This window comes from Triticum aestivum, chromosome 6A (genome assembly GCF_018294505.1).
Source record: "Triticum aestivum cultivar Chinese Spring chromosome 6A, IWGSC CS RefSeq v2.1, whole genome shotgun sequence".
In the NCBI taxonomy this organism is placed as follows: Eukaryota; Viridiplantae; Streptophyta; class Magnoliopsida; order Poales; family Poaceae; genus Triticum; species Triticum aestivum.
In genome coordinates this window covers 438,252,745-438,271,090 of record NC_057809.1, presented here as the reverse complement: position 1 = coordinate 438,271,090, position 18,346 = coordinate 438,252,745, and the positions used below count along the sequence as shown (strand labels likewise).

At 43.3% G+C, this 18,346-nt stretch overlaps 2 protein-coding genes and 1 pseudogene across 3 annotated transcripts; 2 read left to right on the top strand and 1 right to left on the bottom strand.

The window, feature by feature from the left end:
* The first annotated feature begins 614 nt into the window (after nucleotides 1-614).
* On the top strand, nucleotides 615-5,777 carry LOC123127789 (calcium uptake protein, mitochondrial). 2 transcript variants are annotated; one of them, XR_006462792.1, is made up of 9 exons: nucleotides 732-1,045; nucleotides 1,398-1,465; nucleotides 1,540-1,763; nucleotides 2,663-2,746; nucleotides 3,899-4,112; nucleotides 4,633-4,809; nucleotides 4,897-5,016; nucleotides 5,215-5,490; nucleotides 5,593-5,777. XR_006462792.1 is itself a non-coding variant. In XM_044547634.1 (8 exons), exons 1-8 carry the CDS (start codon nucleotides 751-753, stop codon nucleotides 5,428-5,430), a joined length of 1,398 nt encoding a protein of 465 aa, XP_044403569.1. In that variant the 5' UTR covers nucleotides 615-750; the 3' UTR covers nucleotides 5,431-5,777. The 2 variants fall into 2 exon arrangements, 1 of the variants encoding a protein (XP_044403569.1); XM_044547634.1 differs by having other exon boundaries at nucleotides 615-1,045; nucleotides 5,215-5,777.
* A 776-nt stretch (nucleotides 5,778-6,553) lies between these two features.
* Nucleotides 6,554-9,279, bottom strand: LOC123127788 (probable glycosyltransferase At5g20260; annotated as a pseudogene).
* A 244-nt stretch (nucleotides 9,280-9,523) lies between these two features.
* On the top strand, nucleotides 9,524-12,325 carry LOC123127787 (uncharacterized). The gene is made up of 3 exons (XM_044547632.1): nucleotides 9,524-11,384; nucleotides 11,495-11,613; nucleotides 11,709-12,325. Exons 1-3 carry the CDS (start codon nucleotides 9,524-9,526, stop codon nucleotides 12,267-12,269), a joined length of 2,541 nt encoding a protein of 846 aa, XP_044403567.1. The 3' UTR covers nucleotides 12,270-12,325.
* Nucleotides 12,326-18,346: the final 6,021 nt, after the last annotated feature.

The window sequence follows — 18,346 nt, the reverse complement described above, 5'->3', positions numbered from 1 at the left end:
CGATATGAAAGTATATTTAAAAATAAATCTAATGTTGTTGATTTGTTATTGTATATTTTAATATTTTTATATATAAACTTGGTCAAAGTTTGTAAAGCTTGACTTTAACCAAAGCTAATATGCGAACTAAATAAAAACGGAGGGAGTACTCAGCTACTAGTTGTACATGGCGGGAAGTGCTGTGGCGGGAAGAAAATTCTGTTGGCAAACTTGTGTTTTACTACCCCTTCTCATTTATTATCAACGGGAATCGAAGCTTTGGTAAAGCTGTTGGCACCTTAATTGAGTGATGGGAGGGCTTTTTTGCAAAATATTTAATTTGTCTTGGAATACCCAGACGTTCACTCTTTGGCTGACGGAGGGAGTAAGGAATTTTCTCAAAAACAAACGGGATGCTGCACAGCAACCGGAGGAGAGGAGGTGCAGCGAGAAGAAGAAGCACACGGGCAGGGAGGGCATTTCTTCTCTTGTTTTCCTCACGAACCAATGGAATAAAAGCAGCAGCACCTGGCTCGGTTGTGCTCGTGTCGCATAGGCCGAGGCGATGGCGCTAGAAAACCGGTCGGGTCGTCGTCTCGCGACCGACCATAAAAAGGGCCCCAATAATGGCAGCTTTTAGCCCCACGCTAATCTCCCGTTCCTTGCCTCACATTTCGGCCAGGCCACCGCGTCCCACCCCGTGCGCCCCCGCATCGCCGCTTCCTCTCCTCCCCTTCCCTTCCGAGAACGCACGTCAATCCCGCCATCGCCATGGCCGCGCTGGCCCGCGCCTCGCTCCTCCGATCCGCCGTTCGACGGCTCCGGGCCTTCTCCGCGGCCGCCGCCGAGGGCGCCGCGCCCCGCCGCGACGCGAGGGCGGCCGATGCCGCCACGGTGGCGGCCGCGCTGGCTGTCGGGTCGGGGCTGGGGATCTGGCTGCTCCCCCCGTCGCCGCAGCCGCTCGCGGACTCGGGCCAGGGGGACTTCGCCGTGGCGGACGCGGGCTTTGGGGACGTGGGCGCCGCGGAGGAGCGCGAGGAGGAGAAGCGCAGGTTCCTCTTCCGCGGTGCGTGCCCTTGTTTTTGATCTCTCGTACGGCTGCACCCATGCATTATATAATTCGCAAAAGCTTTACAGCCTGATCAATTCATGTGCCTCTCACGCCTAGTTTCTGGTTGGAATTTTGCGAAGTTTCCGTTTGGAATTTTGTGAGCCAAGTTTCTGCTTGGAGTTTTGTGAGGAGAGAGAAACGATTTCCGTATGGATCGGCCACCGGACGAATAGCGCTTTTCCTCCGATCATATGCCGAGCGAACATTCTCGCCATTTGTTGTCCTCAATCAATCCTAATGCTCATATGACGGATTCCTGTAAGCGGAGCAATTGCTCACCGTCCTTTTTCTTCGCTTCACTTTGCAGACTCATATCGCAGAAGGGTGTTCTTCAACTATGAGAAGCGCATTCGGACGCGCAGCCCTCCTGAGAAGGTAACGATGTCATGCTGCATGCTATGTGATTCGATAAACTAGTACTGTTCTAATTGTGGTGTTCTCCTTGATAGATCTTTGAGTACTTTGCGTCCATCCGAAACCCGGAGGGCGAAGTCTACATGTTACCTGCCGACTTGATGAGGGCTGTTGTTCCCGTTTTCCCTCCATCCGAATCTAATATTGTAAGGGAAGGAAGACTCAGAGGGGAGCGCAACCCTGGCGAGCTACAGTGCGCTCCTTCTGAGTTTTTCATGCTGTTCGACACAAACGGCGATGGGCTCATATCCTTTGCCGAGTAAGTGGTTCTGACTTCAGCTGAAATGCCTAGCATATTTTCCATTTGATGTGGTATCCAATTTTCTACCAGATAGGAAGGTTTTTGTAGTTTGTTCAATTATTATCATACACTTTGTAGTGTAATACTCCCTCCGTTCCTAAATATAAGTCTTTTTAGACATTTCAAATGGAATACAACATACAGATGTATGTAGACATATTTTAGAGTGTAGATTCACTCATTTTGCTTCGGATGTAGTCACTTGGTGGAATCTCTAGAAAGACTTATATTTAGGAACGGAGGGAGTACTTCACAAGCCTATTGCGCTTGAATTTTCTTAACGAGCATGCATGCTTATAGATAATAATACATGTAGGTATATAGGTGCCACTATGGTATTAGGGCATTGAGAATGGGTTTTCAGCTCCCAGGTGCCTAGTCACCCTCTATTAACAGTAAAATAAAAAAATAGAAAAAATCAAAAAATTCTGAAACATTGCAACATCAAAGATGATCAAACTTTGTAGGTGCTTGTAAGTTTTCATGCCGGAAAACCATTCGAGGAGCTCTACACACGAAAAAGATTTCAGTGCTTGAAGTTTTGAGCACTTTTAGCACTGAAATCTGAACTCGTTTGCACACATTTCTCTACATGATATTTTGGCATGAAAACTTGCAAGAACCTACAAAGTTTGACCATCTTTGATGCCGCAAAGTTTCAGATTTTTTTCCTCTTTGTTTTTTGAATTTACTGTTCATAGAGGGTGCCACCCGGGAGCTGTTACACTTTTCTCTTAGGGCATTAGCATTTGCATGCCGCTACCTGTTAGTCTTACAAGTGTGGTTTCATACTTTCTGCAACCATTAGTGATATCAGCTCAATGCATTTCTTTAACTGCTTATGTTGCCTTGTGCAGGTATATCTTTTTTGTGACATTGCTTAGCATTCCTGAGTCGAGCTTCAATATAGCTTTCAAGATGTTTGACCTTGACCACAATGGGTAAGCTATCTTCCAGCCGCTGGAACCAATTTAAATGTATCATTTCACTCTTGAGATTGATATAACTCTGTTCTTCAAATAGTCTTATCTCAGATTAACTATGATGTTGATTTGTAATCTTTGTAGCTAGTGACATGTGAAGAAAATAAATATTCCTGCATTTTCTTTTCTGTTGAGAGCATGGCTAATAATATAACCACTTGCTGGCTCTCTCATTGCCACATCATTTCCAGTCAATCTAATAGCCTACTCATATATGTAATAGTTAGCCATAGATATATACTATGTAATTAGTTTATGTCCCACCTCATTCTCTCACGAAGTCATAAATCTACAGCGCACTCTTCTTCTCTCTCTTTTCCTCTCTCCTCCAACTCATCTCAAATCTGATGTGGTAACTCTTATAGCCTGCTTATGTCACCTTATTATGCTTCCTCTGGCTGGACTTGATAAGTTTTGGCGATTAGAATTTCTGATATGCTCTGGTAGCAAACAAATGACTATACATTTAGCATAAGTTCAGTAGAAGCGCATGCCAACTGAAAAAGTACTGTGTCCATGCGGAAACCATACATTAGATGTGTGGGGCTGACCTACTACCCATTTTGCTTTTCTTAGTAAGAAATCCAGCCCATTAGATTTATCAAGTCACTATATCATGGTTCTATTTTCAACATAGACCATACATTGAGTCCAAGAGGCCTGCGAATAATTTTGCGCAAGCAGATCACTGAGGCAATTTAAGCCTATAGATAGTATAGACCAAGTATCTAAGAATATAGCCCTTAGAATACCATGCTTTAGAGTCCACCTGGAACAAATTCTGATAGGGAAAAGAAAGATGTGGCACTCCTAAGTGGCAGTTCTTTCTTTTGCATTTGTTTTATTTTTTAATTTTAAAGCTCACTGAAGCCGTTAAAGGTATGCTTTCCTCTTTTCTATGGGATCTACGCAAGGATCCATTTAAATATTTCCGTGTTTGTGCTTTATTGTTGTTTACATGTCACCATTGGCGTGCAGAAAAAGACCTGCTTTCTGATCCGTGTTCAATCATCTCACTTGTTATTTCATGATGCAGAAGGGTATGAACCAAATTTGGCAAGATTTTTCTCTGTTAATTCAGTATTCTCATATGCTATTTATCATTCTCAGGGAGATAGATAAAGAAGAGTTTAAGAAAGTAATGGCTTTGATGAGGTCCTATAATAGGCAAGGAGCTGCCCACAGGGATGGGTTACGTATTGGACTTAAGGTTGGTCAGCCAGTGGAAGATGGTGGATTGGTTGAGTACTTTTTTGGCAAGGATGGCAGTGACCATCTACACTATGAAAAGTTCTCTGATTTTTTGAAGCAATTACATGACGAGGTGATTTTTTTCCTTCTTAATCTTTTGTTGAAATATTTATGTTTCAGCATCTTATTACTGATGCAACATTCTCAGTACTCCTGTGTTGTGGGTCATGTAACCCATTTTGTGCGTGCATGTATTCATGGATATTGTTCAGTCACCCAAAAATCCAGCATTCTGTTAACATATGTGCCAACTCAATTTCTAAGCTGCACGGTTGTCTCTAGGAACAGTGATAAACACAAGTAGGACATATCTTCAAATTGCATACTTAGTACAAAGAGTCAAAACACAAGATGTACTGAACTTGTTTTTGTGTTGTTTGATGTGTTGTCTCGGAAGCATAAAACCGTGTGATGGTCAAAATTTTGACGACACTAATGCTCCATCAATTTTATTTTGCACTAGCAGTGAAATTAGTGAAGCTTGTTTATTTTATTCTACCTTCTAATATCCACAGTGACCAACCCCCACAGAGACATAAATCCAGATCTATAAACCCTTTTAATGGCATTGTTTTTTGTTCAATCATCTTCAGATTGTTCGCTTGGAGTTCAGTCACTATGATGTAAAATCATCCAAGACAATATCTGCGAAGGACTTTGCATTATCCATGGTTGCTTCTGCTGACATGAATCACATAAACAAGCTACTTGACAGAGTTGACGATTTTGATGAATCTCCTGATGTCAAAGATCTGCGCATTACCTTTGAGGTTTGACAGTTTGCTATCCGATATCCCGGTTATATTTCTTGAGCCAACCGTGTTTTAGAAGATCGTTGTTGTTATTTGGAAATTCAGGAGTTCAAGGCTTTTGCTGATCTGCGGCGAAGATTGGAACCATTTGCAATGGCTATCTTCAGCTATGGAAAAGTAAACGGTTTGTTGACAAAGCAGGATCTGAAACGTGCTGCAACTCATGTATGGTCTTCCATAATTGTACTTATAGATGTAGTCTGAAATACCTAATTTCACTGGAATTATTTCTCTTGAGCTTTCTAACGACAATCACTGGCCTTCTCCCACCGTATAGCCATTCTAAGCTAGCTGGACAGTTAGCTGATACCACTTGGTTATTAGTTCGGATTTTTCAATTGTTTTAATGATCTTTTTTTACAGGTTTGTGGGGTGGACTTGACTGATAAGGTGGTGGATGTCATTTTCCATGTGTTTGATGCAAACTGTGATGGGAACCTAAGCTCAGAGGAGTTCTTGAGGGCACTACAAAGACGGGAAAGCAATATTCGGCAGCCCACCACTCCAGGTTTAATGGGGGTATTCTCCTGCTGGCTGAACTGTACGAAGTGTTCTTTTCAACAGATGCTGCTTCAGTAGAATATATCTTGATACTAACAAGATTAGCCTTCTGTCGCCCTGGGCCACTCTCTATTTGATGTACGTAGGCCACGCTCAACCTATATGAAGTTAGTTACTTCTGTCGCATAACATTCCACTTGCATACATAGCTGGTGTCTCTGATGGTTTTGGTCATGGCAGGAGCTGGAGAACGAGTACAACAACCGCTAGATGTCAGCAGACACTATTTTGTTGTACATATTGTCCTGCTGATCAAAGTTGTCCAATTATGTAGTAGCTGTAAATAACCCAATTCTGTTCTGGCCCAAGGGCTCAGTTGACAGATCTCTCCCACTGATGTAATGAACCTGTGACTTTGAACCTCGTTTACTGTCTCCCAACTCCCTGTGTCCTTGTGTTCTCATGACGGCAAGGGCTTACTACCAGACAAACATATGCAAGAATAGTCGACTAGATCTTTTGTACTTTTATCTTCAAATTTCTCCTGTTACTCATCAGGTTAGAAACTATACTCCCTCCGTAAAGAAATATAAGAGCTTTTAGATCACTATTTTAGTGATCTAAACGCTTTTATATTTGTTTACAGAGGAGTAGCTTTGTGCGCTTCCACTTTTTTTGGGTGTCAAATACACCCTGCGTGCATATTAGGTTTTCCAAAAGTCAAATATTTCTATGTTCGACCAGTTTCTAGAATAAGTTATATCAACATTTAAAATACTAAATAAATAAAATATAAAAGTACACTTCGTAAATCTGATGGTACTAACTTTGTATTCTGCATGTTGATATTTTTTTTCATATGTTTTGTCCCATCGTTTGCAACATTTTTCCTATCGGTTGCAACATCGTCTTGCTAGTTGTAGCATGTTGTCCGTCACTGCTTGTAGCACGTCATCTCACCGGTTGCAACTTCCTTAATTGACGGTTCTAGCATTTTTTAGTTAGAATGGTTGTAACATTTGTTGTTATAATACCGTCGCAATATTTTTCGTTGCCGTTTGTAGCATCCAGCCGCGTGGCAAAGAAAAAGAACTATGCGGATGTCACTCGATTGATACTTTGTTCAGTAGTATTTGTCGACCGAGTTTTAGGCACATCCTTTGTCAAACATAGACACGTTTGACTTTTAATAAACAAAATATGTACTAGTAGTGTTCAATTCAGTTTCATGCAAATAGCACTGTGACCAAAATTTCTTCCGACCGATAATTCCTACAAAATCAAATACTACACACGATAGATGTACATACAGACACCGACACCGGGAATCAGTATGGTAGCCTGACGTTGAGCCTCCTGAGCCAGATGGAGTGCAGCACCATGTGAATCATGTCGAACCGCCTCGCCGGCCGGTGGAGCACGAAGTGCCGCTGCGCCTGCAGCACCCTGGCATGCAGCACACGGTACCTCCTCTCTGACACGCCCCGCAGGATGACCTTCAGCTCCGGTATCCTAGCCGCCGGCACCGTCACCGACATCTTGCTCCAGTCCGGCACGTCACTGAAGGGCAGCGGGTACCCCTCCGAGATGATCACCGGCACGCAGCCGGCGAAGACAGACTCCACCACCCTCGGGCTCGCCACCTCGAAGCCGCTGGGGCAGAGGCAGAACCGCGCCCTGGCCATGAGCGCGTGGTAGTCCTGCCCGGCGTGGAGGTACTCGTGGACGTGCATGTCCGGGTCCTCTGCCGACCCAGTGCTGCAGGAGGCTCCTGCGTATCTCGCCGTGCATCCCGCCGGCGAAGAAGGCGAGTGTCGTCCGGTTCTCGGGCGGCAGGCCGAACGTAGGCCTGCGGAGGACGCCGTCGGCGAGGTTCACCTCCGGCAGCGTCGCGTCCTTCCTGGGCCTGAAGCCCTCCGACGTGTTGGCGTTGCACAGAACCCGGATGGTGTTGCTGTAGAGCTGCCGGTTCCCCTCCGAGACCAGCGGCGCCCAGTCGTGGCACGACACGAGGACGTGGTCGGCGCCGCCGGACCGGTTCCAGTACGGGTGCCTCTCGGCGACGACGTGGACGTAGTCCGCGACCAGGCGGCGCAGCGGCGCGAGGTAGGCGGTGGTGTTGAGGCGGTAGACGTAGTGGACGAGGTTGCACACGCTGATGGGAAGCAGGAAGACGTTGGCCTCGACGGGGCGGCGCGCGGCGAAGCGGTTCCGGGGGTCCTCTATCTCGTACAGGAACTGGCCCTCGATGGAGTAGATGTCGGTGCCCGGCAGCCCGGGCCGAGGTGCGCCAGCGGCGGCTCCCCCTCCTGGTACGTCCATATCTTCATTCTCCTCTCCATCTCCACGTAGCTCCTGAGTCAGATTCACCGCAAAACATCAGTCGCTTAACTTTTTTTTAATGACGATACATCATCGCCGTTGTTTCCTAAAAAAAAAGCTACAGCTAGACAGGTACGACGTACCTGTGGAAGGCCATGGCGTTGCGGTAGATTGCGCCTCGCGGCGCAAAAGCGTCGCCGACGTCCCTGAAGCTCCGTATCCGGCGGACGCTCTCGTCCCTGGGCGCGCGAGTCGCCCGGCGGATGGCCGCCCGAGACCGAGCCAGGCCTTCCTCGATCACGCCTTCAACCACCTATACTAGATCGGAAGCGCGCCTTGGCACGCGTTGCCCGCCTGAGCACCGTGACCCAGCGTGTACAGATCTTGTACATTCAAGAAAAATCACAGCATTCTTTCAGTACTAAGGAGCTTAGTATAGAGCACAAACAGTAGAGATATACCAAAAGCATGGTAATCTGAGTATACTAAGTCAAAAGGATAATTAATTTGCAAGCACATGACAAAATTTGTTCCAAAAAGCCAGTGCCAGATAGGACAAATTGTTTGCATCAAGTTTAGTAGAAAGCAAAAAGATTCAAGATACCAAAGCCTGAATGTTAATCTCCAAATTCCAGAACCATACATCATTGACAACATAATATAATTAAAATAGGAGAACTTAACATATATGCCATTTCATTATTTATAAGACATAAACAGAACAAATAGTCTCATATTAAAACTATCAGTAGCATGACAAAATAAAAGGAGATTTATGTACATATCAGAACTGAGACTCTAAATCCCATGTCTCAGTCATGAAATATATTCTTTATCAGATTTGAAGTACCATAATGGGCTAATAATCACCGTCAATGTAGTACATCATGCCTTTTTTTTTCTTCATATATGAACTGGACTTCTCTCTTAAATACTCAAATTTCATATCAATGTCTCAGTCGTGAAATATATTCTTTATCAGTTCTCATCGAAACCACTCCATTAGTAATTCGAAGCTATGTTTTCAAGGCGTCGCCTAGGCGTCGCCTAGGCGTCAGAGCGCTCGCGAACGTCAAGGCGTCGCCGTCGCTTTAGTTTTTTGTCTAAGGCGTCCGCCTTGTGCTGTTGAGGCGTCCAAGGCGTCGCCTAGGCGTCCAAGGCGCCGCTTTGCTTGATTTTGGACGCCCTGGACATGCGCGGGCAGGTTGAGCGGGAACCAGCAGCTGGCGCGCGCCAGAAAGAGGAATTGGCGGGAGGGAAGAGAAATTGGGCGGGAGAGAGGGGGTAAACAGAGGCAGGAGAGAGAGGGGAACACACCTGTGACTCCAAATCGAGGGGAAAAGAGAGAGGAGCTCTCTCCTCTCAGTCTCTCACGCCGCCGGCCCAGATCCGTTCCTCCTCCGCCGGCCTCCCCCTGTCCGGCCAAGCTCCTCCTCCGCAGGCCCTTCCCCTCTCCGGCCAAGCTCCTCGGCCGCCGGCAGCCCTCTCCCAAGGTACGGCTCCTCTCTGCCTCTCTTTTCCCCTCACCTGCCCATGTTTTCTGATGGTGCTGCTGCTTGTGCCTCACTGCTTTGCCTCTAAGCTAGCCCTCTGTTTAGTATATGCATGTGTAGATGTGGTGCTGTGCCTCTGCCCTCTGCCCACTGCCCTCTATTATAGTAGTGTTAGCTGCAAGTTGTGATTAAAATAGATGCTGATTGTCCTTGTTAGCTGATTAGAATAGTAGGTTAGTGGATCTTCTTTATACTAGCTTATTATTAGAATAGTAGCTGTTTGTCCTCTGTGGCTCTGCCCTCTATGGCTGTATTATATTGTTAATTGTTTGCACTTTGCACTTTGCAGTCCCACAATGGCAGATTCAGGAGCTGATGGGGGTGGTGATGCTTATGATCCAATGAAAGATCCAGAACGCAGGCCACGGAGGTCAAATGATCCAGGCTGGAATTATGGGTATTGGTTGACACCTGGCAACAGCAATAATGTTGTGTGCAATCTTTGTGGCAAGATAACTAAAGGAGGGATCAGGAGACACAAAGAGCATCTTGCTGGCACCGGTGGGGATGCAACGGGTTGTCCAAAGGCTACCACACAGCTTAGGAGGGAGATGTTAGAATATTTGGAAAAGAACAGGAGAAACATAGGACAGCCAGATGATGATGATGATGTAGTGGAGGTAGATGTAGCAGGGACAGTTCAAAGCTCCACTAATGAAGCAACAGCTCAATGCTTCGCTACAAGACCAAGTTCAGGGACAGCAGCCAAGAAGAACAAGAAAGCCTTTGCAGTAAAAATATCAGGCAAAAAGTGTCAATCTGTTGCTCTCAAGTCAATTGTTTCCATGCTTAGGAAGAAACCTGAGGATGTTGTCGATGAAAGACGCTCCGGTTGCTCTCAAAGCACCATGGAGTCCAGCACAAAAACACCGGAAGAGAGGCACTATGTGAGTATGCAGTGGGCATTGTTTTTCTATGAGTGTGGCATTCCTTTCAATGTTGCAAGCTGTAGGCAATTCCAGATTGCAATAGAAGCCTCTTGTCAATATGGCCCAGGTTACAAGCCTCCTTCTCCTCATGAGCTGCGAGAGCCATTGCTTAGGGATTGTGTCAAGGAAACAAAAAAGTTGAGGGTGAAGCACGAGGTAGCATGGAAGCAATATGGCTGCACACTAATGTCAGATGGCTGGTCCGATAAAAGGGGACGCCACTTGATCAACTTCCTTGTAAACAGCCCGGCGGGCACTTACTTCTTGGAGTCGGTTGATGCATCAAGTGAATGCCAAGATGCTCGGATGATAGCAGATTTGCTAGAGAAGAGAATCGAGGATGTCGGTAAAGAGTATGTTGTCCAAGTTGTCACCGACAATGGTGCTAACTACAAGGCAGCGGGTAAGATACTAATGGAAAGGATTCCTACACTATATTGGAGTCCATGTGCATGCCATTGCTTGGACCTGATGTTGGAAGATATAGGGAAGCTAAAGCCATTTAAGAGGCCTATTGCACGGGGTAGACGAGTCACCACTTTCATCTATAGGCATGGCAGAATTCTTAGTCTAATGAGGAAGGCAACGGGTGGGCTGGATCTTGTGAGACCCGCAGCCACTCGCTTTGCCACATCCATTCTTGCTCTTAAGAGTTTGGTCAAGCACAAGCAAGCATTGAGGAGTCTATTTACATGTCAAGCATGGGTTGGAAACAAATTGGCCAAAACTGCAGCCGGTTTGAATGTGCAAGACATTGTGCTTTCAGCAGATTGGTGGCATGCAATTGAGGACTGCCTTAGAGCTTCAGGTCCACTACTTCGAGTGCTTAGGGTAGCGGATGGTGATGAGATTCCTGCCATGCCAGAAATGACAGCACTAATGAGGTTTGCAAAGGAGAAGATCAATCAAGGTTTCCCCCACCAAAACAAGCAAGCTTTGCTCAAGAAGATCATTGACATTGTTGACAAACGTTGGGAGAATCAAATGGATCATCCATTATATGGGGCTGCTTTGTTTTTGAACCCTGGAAAATACTTCTCTATTGCTGAGAGTGGTGATGATGCCCTAATTGGGGAGCTAAGAAGTTGTTTTAATGATGTCCTTGCACGAACAGTACTTGATGTCAATACTCGCAACAAGATTGATGCACAAGCCGTTCTCTATGAGGACAAGAGAGGACCCTTTGCTAATCCGATGGCAATCGATAACATGGTCCAGAAAAACCCTCGTAAGTGAACTAAAGTTAATTTCAGCAACAAGCAAGTTAATTTCAGCTTGTTATTTTCTGTACAAAGTATAAACTCCTAATGCATGTGTGTGTTTATTTTACCATTTTAGTTGATTGGTGGCGTTCATATGGTGGTCGGGCAGTTGAGCTACAAAGGTTTGCAAAGCGTACTGTTAGTCTTTGTGCTTCATCATCCGGCTGTGAGAGGAATTGGAGCGCATTTGAACATGTGAGTAACTTCTTTGTCTTTATTTCATCAAGAGAAAGTTAGTTTCAGCAAGTAATCTCAGCAAGTTATTTATTCACTCTATTTGCTATTTGTAGATCCATACCAAGAAAAGGAACCGGTTACAACACCGACTCTTGAATGACAATGTTTTTGTTTCATACAACCGGAAGAACTTGGATAGGTTTCAAAAGAGGCGTGAGAAGATGGGTGGCAATAGCTATGACCCTCTAGTCATTGAGGATTTTGATTGGGGCAATGAGTGGGTTGACCCAACAATACCTCCACCCCAAGGTGCTCGAGGGTGTCCCGATGACATTTCATGGGAGCTTGTTGATGAGGCTGTTGGTGCAAGTTCGTCGCTGCAAGGTCGCAACTTTCCTAGAGCTAGCACCATGGCAAGGGGGGCCTCAAATGTTAATGTCCAGTACCAAAGGCAGCGCAAAAGGGCTGCTCCGTCACCAACATTTCTTCATGAAGATGACGAAGAGGATGACCAAGAACAACAACCAAGTATCCCCAATGGAGAGGATGATGATTCAGACTTTCTTCAAGATGATGTTGATGTGACCGATGATGATGAAGATCCAACTAGTGCTGACCAAGATGGCGAAGACAACACAAATACTACCATCGATGAGTTCGATGATGGCTATTGAGAATTGAGTGTGGCCAGCCTTGCTTATGATCATGTGTTTGCCTGTTTGGAAGCTAAATTTATGTTGTGAACTTGTGAACCTAAATTATTGTGTTGTGGACTTAGTTTATGTAATATGTAATGCACTCATGTTTGTCATCTTGTTTTGCACTTGCTCTGTCATCTACTCTGTTTTTTTACCAATGGTGATCTATTAATTAAGTTTAGTTTTAACCATATATGATATATGTTCATCTTTATGCAGATTTCTATTGTGGAAGGCAGAAATGGGAAACAAGATGGGAGGAATGGATGCTATGTGGGCTCAACAACCAGGAAATTCAAGGTATGAATCAGTTACATGTCCACTCATGGCTGCCATATTAGTACCCCTAGCGCCTAATAATAAGTGTCTAAGGCGTCGCCTCGCCTCACGCTTTGAGCGCCTAGGCGTTGAGGCGCCCCCCCAGCGCCTTAAAGCGCCTGGACGCCTTGAAAACATAGATTCGAAGCAACAATTTTTGTTTCACTTTGTCACATTAATGAAGTACTAAAACCCTTGTACCTATGTAAGGCTAACTTGCAACGACCAGGACTGTAAGCCAAATGGCAGGCTGGCTGGAGACCCCATCCGGTTCCGGCAGCAAGCTGCAAGTCAATACAATGGGAGGAGCAGAGAGAGAGAGAGAGAGAGAGAGAGAGAGAGAGAGAGATGTGAACCTGGAGCGGCGTGAGTAAACGGGGGCGCCCCTCACTAAACTTTCACATATTGATTAGGTCTGGAAAAGATTTTAGAACATAGATGTAATCCGACAGAGTATATGTCCTGGCAAGAAGAGAGAAGGAGGTGGAGCACCACATTACATAATTTATTAGACTAAAGGGCAATATACAATATCACAATAATTTGAAGGAGTAATTGCATGCCTAATCATGATCTCAAGAGATGTGACTCTGTACATGTATTTCTTTGATCATTTTTCATTTGAATAATCACGATCTTAAAATTACAATAGTTTGGTTTGATTATAATCAAATAAATCAACCAGCTATGCAAGTACAATAGTTATCTACAGATAGTCACCTCACGCGAGTCATAAATTTCAGGATAGGTACTTACTATATTTTCTAAGATTGGCATGCATCTTGTTAGAACCAAGGAATACATATATACGCCAGCAGCTAGTGCTCCCAGGCGACTCAAGTATGCTTATGCAACATCATGAATATCTAAATATATGCGTTACTGAATATATACGATGGATTTACTCTAGTTGTCGTGGTAAAAAGTTCTAAACCTGACTTATATTCTACAAAAAATGCATACCCGATGTGATCCAATGTGTTGTTGGAAATACAATTTTTTAATAAATCATTTGCACACCTCTGACCTCTATGCTCTAGCCATGATTACTATGTAATTACTAAGTTCTTAACTTTCTCTTCATTTATAATTAGAACATGGCATTACTTTGATATATCCCCACCTTGACACGGAGATCCTAAAAAAACCAGGCACATAAGCCTAAAAACAAAACAGTGGTAATTACCTTGAGAAAAGACTAATTTGACCCTTGTATCAATCAATAAACCAAATTCTACTCTAGATGGCCACATATTGCCCATTCATAATTTTTATAAGGTGTATTGACCCGGTAACCGACTTTTAGTTATATTAGGTACTGAGCATTGGTCGATGCAACATCAAAGAGCAAAATTGGTTCCTTAAATAGAGAAGCTTTTTGGAAAATTCACATGGAGAAAGCAAGGAATTTAAACCATGCTGCCAAGGTAAAGCATCCGACAACGCAGAAGGGACAACATAATCCAGAAGTAGAACAACAATTGTAAGCCATATTTTTTTATACAGTTGAGCCCAGAAGGGCTATTAAGCTAAGTTAGAAATAGTAGTTAGAAGTATAGAGCAAAAACATTAAAGACTACTAAAACCAAGGTATAGTCAACCTACGGGATAATTGATCTCAAGTTGGGTGTCCAGGAACTGATTTGCATCAGGATGTGTGCCGCCTGTCCAGGAAGTGATTTACATCAGAAAGCGCAACGCGTAGTGCCTGTGTAAGGCAATGGTCAAGCGTCTCTCATAGAAGGAGCTGGTTCAACAGAATGCATCAAAATACAGTGCATAGTAAAATATTTATAATAATAGTGGTTAAGTAAAAAAGCATCAAGATTTGACAGGATAACTGATTTGCACCAAGATTCATTACATTCCAAGAGAATGGCACAGTGGTAGCCCAGGATAATCGATTTGCATAAAGATTCGGTACAAAGCAAGATTTACAATATACTAAAAGCACGGCATAATTATAACACAGGATAACCAATCTATTTGATTCTATTATGGTATAGTAATATATTTTATAGTAGACCACATATAGAGAGAGCTTTGATTGAACGCCTTGTCATGTGACTCGCTCAAGCGTGGCGATGTAACGACCTGTTTAACACTGACTGCTAAATTTTTAGTAAAATCACATAGTGCTAAAACAGTATCTAAATCGACAGGCAAACCATGGACCAGGCGTGGAAGTGCAGTGAAGTTATACAAATCCATGTTGATATTAAGGCTCTGGCTTTGATCCATGTAGCAGCCACGATCGACAGCCATGTCAACAACAATTTTCTGGTTGATCTCCCAAACAGTTCTAGTTCAATGATGTAGAAAAATTTAGACACATCTGTAAATTGACGCCTTGTTGAAACTAAAGCGAGGGGTGGTCATATTTCCCGCATCTAGGATCTCGGTGATCTTTTGGACAGAGCCATCTTTCTAGATAACATTATTTTTCAGGACAACAGAGCACATATAAATTTCAGCGATCTTTCAATGCGTTTCAAAGGATGTGAAGAAAAATTGCAGAGTAGGGGGCTCACCTGCTGTTGTAGGCCTTGCTTGGAGGTGCCGGCAGACAGACGGGCTGTGTTGGCCATCAGATCCGGCGCACGCGCGAGCTCGACGGGAGCAGCGGTGCGAGAGCTTCGATGCTGCGGCAGCTCACCTCTTCTTCGTCCATTTTGTGCCGGCGGCCATGCTTTTTCTGGAGACTAATCATGTGGAACTTAGAGAATAATAAATTATGAACAGACATCTTCAGAGACTAATCTTGGGTCTAGCTGCTTGTCGACAAAAGGATCACAGGAGGTGACTTTGTTAGAAGATGTGCCAACAACCTGCATACAATGATTTACAGAGAAGGGGATGAGTAAGGTTTGTTTGCTCAGGACTGTGCATCAACCAATCACCTAAAGTAATTTCAATAAATAAAAATTTACAGGCGCGCGTTGCCCGGCCAAGGCATGATCCAAAATAGTATAGTAGCTCAAAGCTTGACACATCAAGTTTAAAAAAAAGAAATAGAACAAAACCTACAATTATAGCAAGTTATTTATACAGAAAGCAACACACCCCACAGGTCTTTCATAATAATTAGATCAAGTCATTTGTACATAATGAGACTGGAGGCTGAGTAATGTATAAACAACTGAAAGCCCTTTTGTGCAGCTTCAGTTGCAATAACAATAAACAGTTTTAATGGCACATACAGTATAGACTACATAGTCTGTTTCAGAGCAAGATACCCTGTCCTGAAACAACTTCTGTCTGTTTATCATCAATGGGAGGAGCACACACAGAGAAGAGAAGGAGGAGGTGTTTTGTCACCAGATGATCCTTTTCGTCGGAGACAAAGATGAGGAACTGTGCTTGTTGCCGGCGTCGTCCGTCCCGCTGCAGCTGCCATCACCGCTCCAACCTGGACATGGCTGCACGCATGACAACAGGCCAAGTCAAGAAAAGGCGGCATCTCCCAAACAAAAAGGATGCATGGGAAGGAGGGGCTCACCTCGGCTTGATACCAGACCGGGGTCCGCTTGCTCCTCCTACAACGCACAACACGTTGGACAGGGACAGAGGTTGCACAAATACTTTGCCCTGTATCTTATATGAACAACATTATAGGTACAGTCATCCGTAAAATGTGATACTTAAAAAAACATTATAGCTATGAACAACATCCTTGAAAAAGTAGAGCTACACTCAAAACATAATCATGTTACATTGGTTAGCTGCTTGCATATGAAATAAGAAATGTCGGGGAGACTGTAGATAATGTCTAATGGAGAACCCAATCATACTGGTCACTCCAAATCCACAACTTGAGAAAATGTACGGAAATGCAGATATCCGTAAGAATAGAAAGCTTGAAAGGCCTTTAGAAACTGAATACAACTATAGAAGTAAGAAAAAACAATTGTAACTTCAACAGGGTGCATATATCCATCTTTACCTTCTTTTCGAGACATTCAAGCATCAAAGTGGAATTGAACCGTCAGCTGATCAAATAATCGAGATGATTAAATAAATAAGCATCTACTGATAAGATGCACAAACGAGGAGTGGAACAGTAGGAAACTTCTTGCAGACTACAATAAAGTTCAAGGTACATAACTAAACATCCATGCACGGTTAGTTATGAACAACCACTTCTGAGTTACCAACGAATAATTAACTATGTAAAACAGATTTTGGACTATCCAGTGGACTACTAAAAGAATGAAACATCATCTTTCATCCAAAAAAACATCTAAATTCTGAACGACAATCATTAAGCGGGTAGAAAATTTTTATGAAGGGCAAATAACTATAGAAACACAGATGTGCACATTCTATCCATTGTTATATGTCGAAGAAAATAGTAGTACATACCACTGAAGGCAAATCAACTTTTAAAAAGGTGATGATATTCATACAGTAGTCTGTATAGATTCTATTCATCGGTGGACAATGCAATGTGATAAAACCAGAAAATTTCATGTAAAATGGGCTTGCATATGGTTTAAAGTAACTATTGTTTGGTATTGCGGGGAGGTTTAAAGTTACTACTTCAACATATATACCAATGGTAGATCTGTTTACACAAAAAATTCCTAGATGCAACGGCGAAGTAAAACAAAATGTGATAAGAAGTTTAAGGATAAGACATATCATGCATATGAGTCATCAAAAGGGAAAGCAACCATGAGAACAATTAGAATAGTCATAAGCAGATATATTGCCATCATGGAGAAGTTGTAAGGTCACAAAACATGCAGACTGGAAGAACAGAAGAAAGCATTTTGTAATGATAGATAAATGTAAACTCACTCACAGTTAGTGAAGACAATATCAAATGAATTAAACCTCCAGTCAAGTGTCCAATGTATGCAGTCCTTTCTGCAAAAAGATACCGATGTGTAAACAACTTTCATATGATATAAAATAACAAGGGACAAAATTAATGAGATGATATTATTAAGTTCCATTGAAAATGAGAAGGGCAGGAAGCGTACAAATTGACAGGTTACCAACAAAGTAAAACATAGCACTAATGTTTTAGATTAAGTACAAAATCAAAACTTCACCATATGAAAAATGCCAACACTATGTCGTATACTAAATTTTCTTTCCTTCCTATATTACATGGTGTTGCTAGGCATTTGGTCCACCAGAAAAGTTGGATACACTGAGGCAAACAGTAAACCAAATACTGCACTTGGGTAAAAGCTTGTCCAAAACATTACAAAGTGGTCTTAAGTTTCAAGAAGCAATGTCATCATATAAATCAGAGCAAACATTAGCATACTTTGTTTCTTTGTTATTGACTTTTTGCACAACCATACACTTGATTCTTGTTTTTTTTTCTGGATGTGACTTCCCCTTGGAATCCAATGCACAAGACACTTGCATCCATTCTTGTGATAGAAACAAAATGTATTTTAGTCTTTCTCTGTTAAGCTAAACAAAAAGCTCTTTTATTTTATTTCTGCTCTATTTTGCAAAAAGCTTCATATACGTATAAATACAATCTACAGAATCACATATACTATGAATTTCTCACGATTCAACAGTTTGGTATTTTTAGAGTGTATCTGCAATCTATCAGGGCCTTGTATCACGTTAGAGCTAAGACGTGTGTTGTTGACCTGAAGCCATGACCCCTAACTCCAGCCTAGTCATATTGCAAGGGAGAGGCAAATTGTACCTGTAAGGAACTCAAGTCCAGCTCGCCGTTCGACATGTACCGGACGCCAAAGTCTGTT